A 12,428-nucleotide genomic window follows, 5' to 3' on the forward strand; every position below is an offset into this window, starting at 1 on the left:
CACACACACACCCCGCCACGCTCACCTTCACACTCATTGCTCTGCTCCCACGTGGCGGGTCGCCAGCGCCTCTGGTTGTATCCGGCACAACAGTGATCACACGTCCTCCCACAGGTGTGGTGCTGGCATTCACACCGAAACCTGGGCATGTGGCCAAGCACATCTCAGTTATTCAAACGTTTTGATTAAGATCAGTTGTTCCTGTATGAGAAACTGACAGTCATGGTGGTTACCCAAGGCACCATTCATGGACTAATTATGAGAACAAAGCACTTTGCATACATCATTAGTTCAAGTCTGCTTATTGTCTCTACTTTGTAGATGGTGACACTGAGATTCTGAGATACTAAAACACTTGCCAAAGGTCAAGTGATGATAAATGGAGAGCCAGACTTCAAACCTAAGTTTGTCTTGACTCCAAAGTTCCAGCTTTCTTCTCTACCACCTTCCAGAACAGGAAATGGACACAAGAGCAAGTGTTGAGTTTACTGGGAGGTGCTGAGTATCACATCTTCAGGAAGATCTGGAGCAGTCCCGTGAGAAAGGTCTGCTCAGGTCGCGTTGCTCTCAGCCTGGGGTCATGCACAGAGATTCACCAAACCCAAGAGCCAGTTCCTAACAAGTTCTCAGAGGACCCTGCTCCAGAAGGCTGCCCCAGCTCTAACAAACAGCTCCTTGCAAGGGCAAAACCAGATTACTCAGCAAGGCATAGGGGTAACAATCTAAAAATCTACCTTCAAAGAATTATACATCTGCACTAAAACCATTCCAGGGTAAAATGAAATTGTTGCCACGGCACTGGATTAGAACTCCTAAGCTCTTAGTTCTCACTCCTCTGTGCTTAAAAGAGGATTCAAAACAGTTGTCTAAGGCTGTGCCTGTGGAGATTCGCTCAACTCTTCTGAGGGGGCGGTGGGGGGCGGCATATAACCAGTTACATTCCGCAGGGAAGGTACCATCCTTCTCCCAGCTCAGCTGCCTGTTACAGCAAAAGGACACAGATTTTCCTGAGAGCACAGAACAGCTGGTATCCGAATGGACTTCTGTCAGAGAGACAATTTCACCTCATTGCCAATAAAGTATATGCATAAGCTGAACTGAAAGAATTATTTAGGGAATATTGCTTGAAGAACATGTAGTCCAGCTACTCTCATAGAAAGATTAAAATTGAAAGCATAAAAAAAGATGGGTACTAGTCTGAATTATATTGGTATCACCCACAAATAATTGCTTTTTCTGATTCTTTCTCAGCCTAGGCTGCCGGTTGTTGATACAGAAAACTCATCCTTGCCTCTGCTGTAAGGATGTTATTGAAGAGGTTCCTGACTAGAGAATCCCCTCCGTGATGATCACCCCACGCTACGCCCAGAGAAATTTCTTATCTGATCCTAGTGTCAATAGTCACGCTTCTCCTAAACAACTGATCACTTCTTAGATTATGATCATAGTGAGACACTAGGCAGTTTCCCTTTTGAGCTGACTGCTAGGAAGCTCAGAATTAAATTTGTGATCCACCCACATTTCCATGAACCAAGTCATAACGGTAGACATGCTTAATTCAAGCCCTCTTCTGCCTCTTCATGGGTTCTACTTGATTAACAACTAAATTTTCTGATTGCCAGGCTTTGCATCGCCTTAAGTATAAGATTTTTTCCTTTGACCTCAGCCCAACAACTTCCTGCTAGACGTGTCTCCAAAGGCAAGAGAAACAAAAGCAAAAATGAACTATCAGGACCTCGTCAAAACAAAAAGATTTTGCACAGCAAAGGAAACAGTCAACAAAACTAAAAAGCAACCTACAGAATGGGAGAAGATATTTGCAAATATCTTATCAGATGAAGGGCTAGTATCCAAAACCTATAAAGAATTTATCAAACTCAACACCCCAAAAAACAAAAAATCCAGTTATGAAATGAGCAGAAGACGGGGCGCCTGGGTGGCTCAGTTGGTTAAGCGACTGCCTTCAGCTCAGGTCATGATCCTGGAGTCCCGGGATCGAGTCCCACATCAGGCTCCCTGCTCAGCAGGGAGTCTACTTCGCCCTCTGGCCCTCCCCCCTCTCATGCTCTCTCTCTCTCATTCTCTCTCTCAAATAAATAAATAAAATCTTTAAAAAAAAAAAAAAGAAATGGGCAGAAGACATGAACAGACATTTCTCCAAAGAAGACGTACAAATGGCCAACAGACACACGAAAAAATACTCAGTATCACTTGGCATCAGGGAAATACATATCAAAAGCACAATGAGATACCACCTCACACTAGTCAGAATGGCTAAAATTAACAAGTCAGGAAACAACGGATGTTGGTGAGGCTGCGGAGAAAGGGGAACCCTCCTACACTGTTGGTGGGAATGCAAGCTGGGGCAGCCACTCTGGAAAACAGTATGGAGGTTCCTCAAAAAGTTGAAAATAGAGCTACCCTACAATCCAGCACTTGCACTACTGGGTATTTATCCAAAGGATATGAACATAGTGAATCAAAGCGGCACATGCACCCCAATGTTTATAGCAGCAATGTCGACAATAGCCTAAATATGGAAAGAGCCCAGATGTCCATTGACAGATGAATGGATAAAGAAGATGTGGTATATATACACAATGGAATATTATGCAGCCATCAAAAAGAATGAAATCTTGCCATTTGCAATGAGGTGGATGGAACTAGAGGGTATTATGCTAAGCGAAATAAGTCAGTCAGAGACAAGTCAGAGTCAGTCATATGTGGAATTTAAGAAACAAAACAGATGAACAGGGGAAGGGAAGGAAAAATAAAATAAGATGAAAATTGGGAGGGAGGCAAACCATAAGAAAGGGTGAACTCTAGAAAACAAACTGAGGGTTGCTGGAGCAGAGAGGGGTAGGGGATGAGATAACTGGGTGATGGGCATTAAGGAGGGCACTTGATGTAATGACCACTGGGTGTTATATGCAACTGATGAATCACTAAATTCTACCCCTGAAACTAATTTAAAAAACATTTTTAAAAGATTTTTTTCCTATTTGTGGGTGTGGATTTCCTCAGCATTTGCATGAATACGCCTGTTGGGCAGAAGCAAACCAGCAAGCAGTGGGAGGCAAGGCTGTTGTGTTGGTGTAAACTGAAGCTAGGGGAAACAGTCTGTCTACTCACCTTGGTTTCTCACTCTGTACCACCCAGTATAGAACCCTTCCAGGTCTGCCAAGGTCAACAGGGCTTGGCAGCCCTTCCAAGCAGGAAGCTCAGCCCTTCTCCAGTGATTTCAACTCTTCTCCCATGTGGTGCCATTTTGTCTCAGGCTAAGGGATATTAAACCAACCTCTTTTCTCCCCTCTCTCTCCAACTCAGGACTTCTCTGATCTGACTTCCAATGTCTTAGGTCCCTACCCTCCAGGAGGCAATGGATTAATCATTAATAAACTAGTGCTTGCCAGTTAAAGGCTAGTCAGTTGATGGATTCGTGTTCCTGTCTCAGCCCCGCCTGATCTCTGAGGCAGGGCTGACAACATTAGGGATTGCTGCTGGTCAGGGACAGGGCTCTACGCTACCTAAGCTGGTAGCTGGCACCTCTGCCTGAGCACGAAGCCTAATAATGTACAAACCTCATCTGATTAAAAATAAAACACCTCTGGTAAATGTTGCTCATGGGGAATCATAGACTCTAAACAAAACATTGAGAGAAAATTACTGCTGTATCTCGCATCATTTCCAGCCACAATAGCATCCCTCTTGTGTTGATGACATGAGTGTGTACAGTTGCTGAACACTTACTAGTTAATATCCACACATCTTATTGTATGTAAAATAGACCTCAATAAAAAACAAAAGCGGGTACACCCATGTTCATAGCAGCATCCTTCACTATAACCAAAAGGTGGCAGTAACCTAAAAGTCCATCAACAGATGAATGGATAAGCAAAATATGGTATATATATAACAAAATATTATTCAGCCTTAAAAAAGAAGGAGATTCTGACACATGCTACAACACAGATGAACCTTGAGAACATTATGTTAAGTGAAAGAAACCAGTTGCAACAAGATAAATATCAGGTGATTCCACTTATATGAAATACCTAGAGTAGTCAATTTTTTTGAATTTTATTTTATTATGTTATGTTAGTCACCATACATTACATCATTAGTTTTTAATGTATAGAGCAGTCAAATTGATAGAGAAAAGAGGATGGTGGTTGCCAGGAGCTGGGAAAGGAAGGAATGGGGAGCTGTTGTTTAACAGGAATAGTGTTTCAATTTTGCAAGATGAAATGAGTTCTGGAGATTGTTTGCACAACAATGAGAATGTACTTAATCCTACTGAATTTAAACCACTACTACTTAAAAATGGTTAAGATAGTAAACTTTATATCATGTGTATTTTACCACAATGAAAAAAAAGAAGAAAAATATTTGAAAATGTATACCCTCTGATATCATTAGACCAGGAATAACAAACAAGTTTTTTTTTTTTCTCTTGCTAACTCTAATCAATTATTCATGGATGCCTGGGGCACCGTCTGGGGATGGGGTTCGGGAGGATTTGGTGGCTTCATCCTAGATCATCCATAGAGCACTGTGATTGATTAGCCATGTCTGCTATGGGCTGGTTGGGGCATGTAGAAGCAAGTGCAGGGCCAGAGGGGGGGGGAGAAATATACACATCATTTATTTCTTGACAATGAAACATTCCTATTGAGGGCAAGACCTTACAAATATTTAATGGGATGCAAACATTTACTGAAACAATGAGACTTATTCACAGCAAGGCTAAAAAATGTATACAGTGTACTTACAATTTTTCAGGATTGTTTGCATTGCACTTTTGGGCATGGCCATTGCAAACACATCGCCCACCAATGCTGATATCCTTTATGCTGTAATAATACTATATAACAGAAGACACAAGTGTCAGTTTTACTGAAGAACAACAAACTTTGCTTTACTAATCTGTAACTCACATCTGTATTGACCCTCTTCCCTTTCATCCTGTATTCTTGAGCCTACCTTAACACAAAAGGGAGCAGCATTTGGATGTAACTTCTCTTACAAAAGGAATGCATTCCTCAATCAAATGTAATAGCATACTGCCAAATTTGTGCGTTTTAAAAAAGTCAAATGCTTTAAATGCATGGAAGGAAATTGCCTTGGAAAACAGGCATGCCCTATAGCCTTTTGGAATAGGATTAAGTGATTCCCAGACTACTTTTTTATGTAAGTCTGGGTTTCATAAGTCGAACATATTTATTTACCAAAAATAAATTTTTATATCAAATTTTGCCTACTACGTGCAGGCTCCAGGAAGGGAGAAAATATTTACAATGACAGAGCAGATACAGTGCCGAGACTGGCAGGGTCCACCAGCAGTTGTAGAAGCCTTGCTAGCTCAAGGTTAATAAGGCCAAAGGCACAGTTCAAGCTCCAAAGGGCCAGACAGAGCGAGCTTCAGACTCAGCTGAGGAACAGCCCCTACACCAGGCCACAGCTATGGGAAACCAAGTCATCCACCAGGCACATCTCCAGACCGTCGGAGACGTCCCCACTAGCAACAGCAGGTGCCAGCATCCACCAGCAACCTTACTTCTCAGACTCGGCAGGAGAAGCGCAGAACCCAGAGAGAAATTTGGGGGGTGTAGAAGGATCTTTCTCATGAGGTCGTGCTGCCAATGAGAATACCTGTCAGCGAGGAAGTCTTCGAACTCACAAGGACAAAAAGGTTTTTGTATCTTTTTGTGGTTGCTGTTGCATCAGTCACCTTAAAGCACTCTAGTCCCTCAACGTAAGTGCTCTGTTCTGATTTCCACATTAAAAACCGTTGGAGTCTAAGCGTCCTGACAATGTCTTACTTAGTCTGAAGACATTAACAACCCCTCTTGTTAAAGATTTTATTTATTTATTTGAGAGAGAGAGAAAGAGAGCGGGCACGAGCAGGGAGGAGGGGCAGGCAGAGGGAGAAGCAGACTCCGCACTGAGCAGGGAGCCCGACATGGGGCTCGATCCCAGGACCCTGGGATCATGACCTGAGCTGAAGGTAGATGCTTAACGAACTGAGCCACCCAGCGCCCAACAACACCTCTTGTTAATATGGATAAATTCAGTATTAGAGGACTTTGTATAACAAGTTAACCCTAGAAGCTCTCATGCTGATCACCATAGAAGTTTCTCCTGCGCATTGTATTAAGGACAGCAGCGGCAGAAAGAGAGAGAGCGAGCACTCAGACTTCATCCCAGCAGCACACAGGGTGTGCCAAGACAGCTAGTATGCTGTTCCTTCCCTTAAAGAAGCCACCTAGATTGGGATGAGGGATCTCCAGATAATATGTGAGATGAGCCCCATAAAAACTTACTTCATAGAGAAGACTACATTCACCTAAGTGAAAAATATACATACATACAAGTACAAATCTTGTAACCACCCCCCCCCCCAAAAAACAACGAAAGGAAAAAAAAGATGGTGAGGTGCATTTGTGGCAAGGCTCTGAAATACCTGGGGAATGGAAACCCAGTCTGGCTACAGTTTACCAGAAAGCCCAGCACTCCCCTATAAATTTCATTCTGGGATCCAGGTAGTCACCACCTACAGTAGCCCAGAGAGAGCCAAAGGGGCAGACAATGCAGACGACAAGCCACCTACACCCAAGATGACTGGCCTTTCTGGAAAATGCTCAACACTGTAGTAAAACCCGCTTTTCTCTTTGCCTTCCTCTTCCAGCTCTCTGATATCACCTACAGAAGAAGCCAAACTCTATAAGGTACACTGGGCATCTTCTATTCACCCTTCCAGGTCCACTCTCCAGGGCCCCCTTTCTCTTTCTCTTTCTGCCCTTTGCTCAGGGGCTGAACTTTATGGGCTGCAACAGGATCTCTTGCCCACTGGCTTCCCGTTGGGTTTGGCAGGAGATTAGAGGTTAGGAGAAGAGTGAGTTTAAGACATTTATTCTGCTGGCTCCCCCTGTGCCCAGCAGACAGGGTCTCCTGTCAGACTGTCCTGGTACTGAGAGTGACAGATGTTCACCCAACGCAGTAGACAGCACTGGTGTTCACCAGTACCTATGCGTCCTCCTCTGTGGCGACATTACATTACCCAGCCTCCTGCACAGAGGTGGGCCTACACCGCCAATTCCTGCCAGTGGAGGTGACCTGTGTGGTCAGGAGCAGGCGGGTCTTCTCTAGGCTCTCATTCCTTCCTCATCTACTGACCATGTACAGGGGATATAGAGGAGAATTCTGAGGTCCCACAGGATGGCTGCACCTCTAGAGAGAAAGAGCCTGGTCCCCTGAATGACCACATAGAACTGATCCCACCTGCTAACCCACACTGGACTGCGACATGAGCAAGAAATCGACCTTGTATTTTGTTAAGGCTCTGAGACTTGGGGATTATTTGTTATAATAGCAGTAATATAATAACACATCTTTGCCTTTCATCCTCTTTGAATATCATAATTTTTCTTCAACAACCTTCAAAATTACATCTAGTATTTCATACAAGAACAACTCCTATGCCTACACCATTACTGGCCATAAAGATTACTTGAAAGGCAATGAATTTGATAAGCAAAAATAAGTTTAAAAAGCTGCTCTGTAGGCATGTAGAAACACTCCTCACCCGCCGAGTGACAGTTGGATCTCTCTGTGCTTTGGAGATGAGGTGTCCAAGAAGGGTATTGGTTCGGAGAAAACACAGGCGGATGTTTGTAGCTTTGGTGAACTCCCTCAGGGTGTGAGAGAAAGTAAAATTTTTTGCACCTGGTCGACCATTTATCAAGGACACCACAACCTAAAATAACCACACAACACACACACAGGAGGAAAAAAGTCCCTTCATGAAAATATAGCCACAAGTAACTAAAAATAACTCACAGGCCCAGAAGCACTTGGTTTCTTTGAGCCATTAGATGTTTGTAGGTGGTCTTGGATCTTGTTTATGTCTAAAAATATCACTGCTAGTTCTGTCTTCCCTTCTCATTCCTAGTTCCAAATTCTGGCAACCTCTCTGTAAGACCTGGGCTCTCAAATGTTATTTCATTTTCAAACCCTTTGTTCTATCAGTGTAGTTATGGTGTTGTAATACTATGAAATGTTGAAAATATAATGTTAAAATCTATAAATATAAGAAAACAACTTTTGGTTACATCAAAGAAACAAAGCTAAAGTTATCTAAAAACCTAAATGAGGTTGAAGAAAAGAAGTCTCTTGATATAGAGTTGACCGTGGAGAAGACAAAAAAAGATCTGTACAAAACCCAGGTTTTGTTTTAATGCTTTAAGTGACGAAGTCCAAGTGCCAAACAATTAGAGACACTCATCAATCACTGGAAGGTACTGGATAGAGCTGCTCAAGAAAGTTCTCCCCACCTGAAACAGGGAGACTGACACCCTTAAAGAAGTTCATTTGAAACTCACTTCATGCTCATGATGGCCTCACAACTTCCATGGAATTCTTCTCCGATTTTCCCCATTCTGTTTTCCCATGTCCCATAACCATAGCCTAGCCAATTGTACCAGAACCAAATGCAACCCCAAAGGGACAGCAATTCTTTTCTCCCTTACAGATGATGCCCACCCTGCCTGGAGGGACCAGGGATTTGTGCTATCACCTACCCCTCATCTCCTCACCCTTACGGGGGATATGTATTTGTGAAGCAGTGGGAGGAAGCTTCACCTCAATCACCAGTAGCCCACTTTCTAAACATTCCAACAGAAAAGACAGTTCAAGACCTGTGGGCCTTGAATCCAGAACCCTGACTTCCAGAAAAGAAGTTGAGACCTCAAATAGAATTTCCGATGTCAATTATGCCTCAATTTAAAAAAATAAAATAAATAAAAATTAATTAATTAATTAATTAAAAATTTAACAGAATTTCCAACCCAACTCATTCTGGGAGTCTTCGATGTGATTCCTTTACTAGTTAGTTCCAAGTTCTGGTTTCTATTGTGATCTATCCTAGATCTTGAAAGTGCAAGTTTCACAATTATGCAAAATTTTATATCCTCGTGTTGATTTCTGAGTCTCATCTCTCCCTTCCCCCCATATCAGCTTACCTCACCATTTTCCAAAGGTACAATCCGGGAATATTCAGTAGTACAAAGTACATCGTCATCTTGGGTGATAGCCATATTTGCCTCCTGCCCAAATTGTTCCAAACAATCTACTTTAGAGTCTAGGAAGAAAACATTTTAACACTATAAAGTAAAATATTATCATCTTGTCATAAATCTTTTAAGGAACCTTATGTTTCCTTAAGAAAATACATCAGAAGGAAAGAACAGAGAAGAATTTAAGATTTTTAGACAAAAGCTAAGAATAAAGTTTTAATTCATGAAAGAAAATACCAAGCCATTTTAGGCCACTTACTTTCAATAGCAATGTTTGGAGATGTGGTTCTAACCCCCCCCCCCCCATTAGGCAAATTTACCCTCTAAGGAGCATTTATGGAAAGCCCAGTGCCTTTGTAAGCAAAACTCCCATCACCTCAATTCATCATAGGGTTCAGAGACACTGACATTCTTCATTAGTTGAAGATGACAGCGTCAAGGTAAATAATGTGAAATGCAGGATCCATAAAGATGGAACTTAGTCCCTAATTCTACATAAAAGGAAAAGGACTAGAGCTATTGGCCCAGTTACAGGTACCCCGCTTCTTCCTAAATAGTGGCAAAAACTGTTACCATAAAAGGTATTTCAACTTCAGTTCTGCATGTGTATCCTTGGAATTAATGCACACAGGCTTGAGAAATAGGGATGTTCTGAGAGTAACCTAGAGAGTTAAAATTGGCCAGTCCCTAATCTGCCAAACTGAGAGACTAATTTTCCAGTTAAATCCAGGGTTGATCTGTTGCAAATAATTAAAGCCCTGCATAACATGGCAAGCAAGATTACTTACGAGCAAAATATTGCCAAGGTGAGTAGGTGCTTCCAAAGTCTACAGATCTTTCTAAGACCCAAAGATCAGGGCGAGGAGAATTTGCAAATTTGATGATAAGATAGGCCACATGGAAAAGCTGTTAAAGCAAAGGAGATACAGTTATTAAAGTCGCCTCGTCTATCTGCAACCTTGACCATCTTTACATGATGCTGATCTGAAGGCAACAAGCATCTATCCACCGCTCTCCCAAGATCCAGATTCTATTTCTAACTGCCTATTGGACAACTCTCTCTGGGTGCAGACTCTCAAGCTTACCATGTTCAAAACCAAATAATCTCCTCTAGATCTATTCATTTGGTTCAAAACCAAATAATCTCCTCTAGATCTATTCATTAACCTTTGTCACATCTTAATCATTATACCCTTGATTTTTAACCAACCTACAGAGCATCTTAAAGTCTGTATCTTCGAGAAATCTGATTTTGAGCAACAAGCATCATGTGCTAAGCCTTCCCAGGACCAAAAGCCAAGAGTGTCTCCTGGGAGTGTCATGGCCGTTGGTTGGATCCAGGTCTTAGAGAGCTCACAGCTGTAGAACTGAGAGCAGAGCAGCTATTCGGTAGAGTGATAGCACCTCCTTCCCCTGCACCATCTCCACTGTCTCCTTTTATCCTGATTATTCTCCCTCTTTTTAATTTTCTCGTTCATCCTGATCACTCTTTTGCCCATGGCCAAGACAGTACAGAAGTATGGAAGAGACAAGGGGAGACTTTGGTCCCTTCTTCACCCTACCACTCATGAATCCCAGCATATCTCCCACAGTGGACCCCAGGAGCTCCTACCCCTTCCCTCAAGAGTTATCTGGCTTGGATTTTGAACCCTGAGAGTCTATATATTTCCCAAAGATCCTGGTATGACAACAAATACAGGTGTTAAATGTGTTAACGTGTTAATGAGTGAGGATTATCTCTACCCCCACATTCTCTCCACCTCCCACATTCCCTGACCCCAAGTAACAGATCCAACAGTGACTTTCAGAAGAAGACTCCCCCACCTTATTAACTAGCCCAGTAGAGCCATTTGGACGATGAGCACATCTCGTTAGAGAGAGAGGCAGTACTCAGATTCTGTGAGATCCTTTCATTTCTTGGGGAAAAAAATAAGGGAGTTTCCTCTCCATATTTTTTACATACCATAATATTGTAAGAGTCATATATTTAAAAAAATAAATTCTGAGAACTAGTAGCTACTTGTAAATGTTCCAAACCTGGTACTAGAAGCCAAAATCTCTGGGACAATGATTCTCAAATTTTAGTCTCAGGACCCCTTCACACTTGTAATAGTAATTGAGAACCTCTAAAAGCTTTTGTTTATGTGGATTATATCTGTTGGTATGTGTCTATATTAAATATAAAAGTTGAGAAAATTTAAAAATATGTATCACTAATTCACTTAAAATAATAATAAACCCATCTGTTTAAACATAAACACCATATTTTTGTGAAAAATTACTATATTTTCTAAAACTTAAAAACTGTACAGAGAATAGTGGCTTTACTTTACATCTTTAAAGTTTCTTTAAAAGTGTGCATTGATAAAGACAATGGATTCTCCTATCTGCTTCTGCATTTAATTTGTTGTGACATATTGTTTTGATTGAAGTATTTAAAGAAAATCTGGCATCACATAGATCTGTTATGGGGAAAAGGAGAATCTCAAAGCTTGTAGACCTCCTGAAAGGTCTTGGGTACCTCAATGGGTTCTCAACCACACTTTGAGAACCAGTAGTCTTGGTCACAGAGGTTCCTCTTTGCTCTAAGAAGCCCCTTGGCTTATTCTCTGCAGAAGGAAGAACTGTCACACCAATTACTGAAAAAGTTCAGCCGGTTCTATCCCAGTCAAACACTGGCTCTTTGATCTTGAGAAAAAACCTCTCCCTGGGCTCAGATTAATGTTCCCAGATTGTTTACCAATCCTTGGAAAAAATGATCCAACCTCATGGAGAAAATCTAATTAGGAATTGTAAGGTAGTCTGAAAACCATAAGGCAATACTAAAGGTAGGAGAAATAATTTCCAAAAGACACATACCATTATCACATAGTGAAGGAATTCATAGGAAATCCCAGAACTCCAAATTTGGAAAAATCAGAACAAATGTATTTTCCTGAAAACTGTTTGCATATCTGTCTTAGACCACATCAAAATAAGGCCACCTTTAGATATGAGTAAGACAGAATACAAAGGAAACATTTTTGGATACAGGAATCATTCAAAGCAGTCTTAACCTCTTCCATCAAAATTCTACAATCATAGCATACACACAGACCCCAAAAAACCTATTTACCTAATAGTTTATGATTTAGGGGCACCTGGGTGGCTCAGTTGGTTAAGTGACTGCCTTCGGCTCAGGTCATGATCCTGGAGTCCCGGGATCGAGCCCCACATCAGGCTGCCTGCTCAGCGGGGAGTCTGCTTCTCCCTCTGACCCTCCCCCCCTCATGTGCGCTCTTTCTCTCTCTCTCATTCTCACTCTTTCAAATAAATAAATAAATAAATAAATAAATAAATAAATAAATAAATAAA

At 41.7% G+C, this 12,428-nt stretch overlaps 1 protein-coding gene across 1 annotated transcript in view; it reads right to left on the bottom strand.

Annotated features, from left to right (window-relative positions):
• The window catches only part of LOC110576941 (laminin subunit alpha-3-like), a 188,260-nt gene that overhangs the window by 112,719 nt on the left and 63,113 nt on the right, over positions 1 to 12,428 (bottom strand). Inside the window, exons 3-7 of the mRNA XM_021686192.1 lie at positions 9,863 to 9,980; positions 9,021 to 9,139; positions 7,586 to 7,756; positions 4,773 to 4,864; positions 26 to 141 (exon numbers count right to left, since the gene is read on the bottom strand). Of these exons, the coding sequence (XP_021541867.1) occupies positions 26 to 141; positions 4,773 to 4,864; positions 7,586 to 7,756; positions 9,021 to 9,139; positions 9,863 to 9,980 (616 nt within the window). The remainder of the gene's footprint in view (positions 1 to 25; positions 142 to 4,772; positions 4,865 to 7,585; positions 7,757 to 9,020; positions 9,140 to 9,862; positions 9,981 to 12,428) is intronic.

Source organism: Neomonachus schauinslandi, chromosome 14 (genome assembly GCF_002201575.2).
Source record: "Neomonachus schauinslandi chromosome 14, ASM220157v2, whole genome shotgun sequence".
NCBI lineage: Eukaryota > Metazoa > Chordata > Mammalia > Carnivora > Phocidae > Neomonachus > Neomonachus schauinslandi.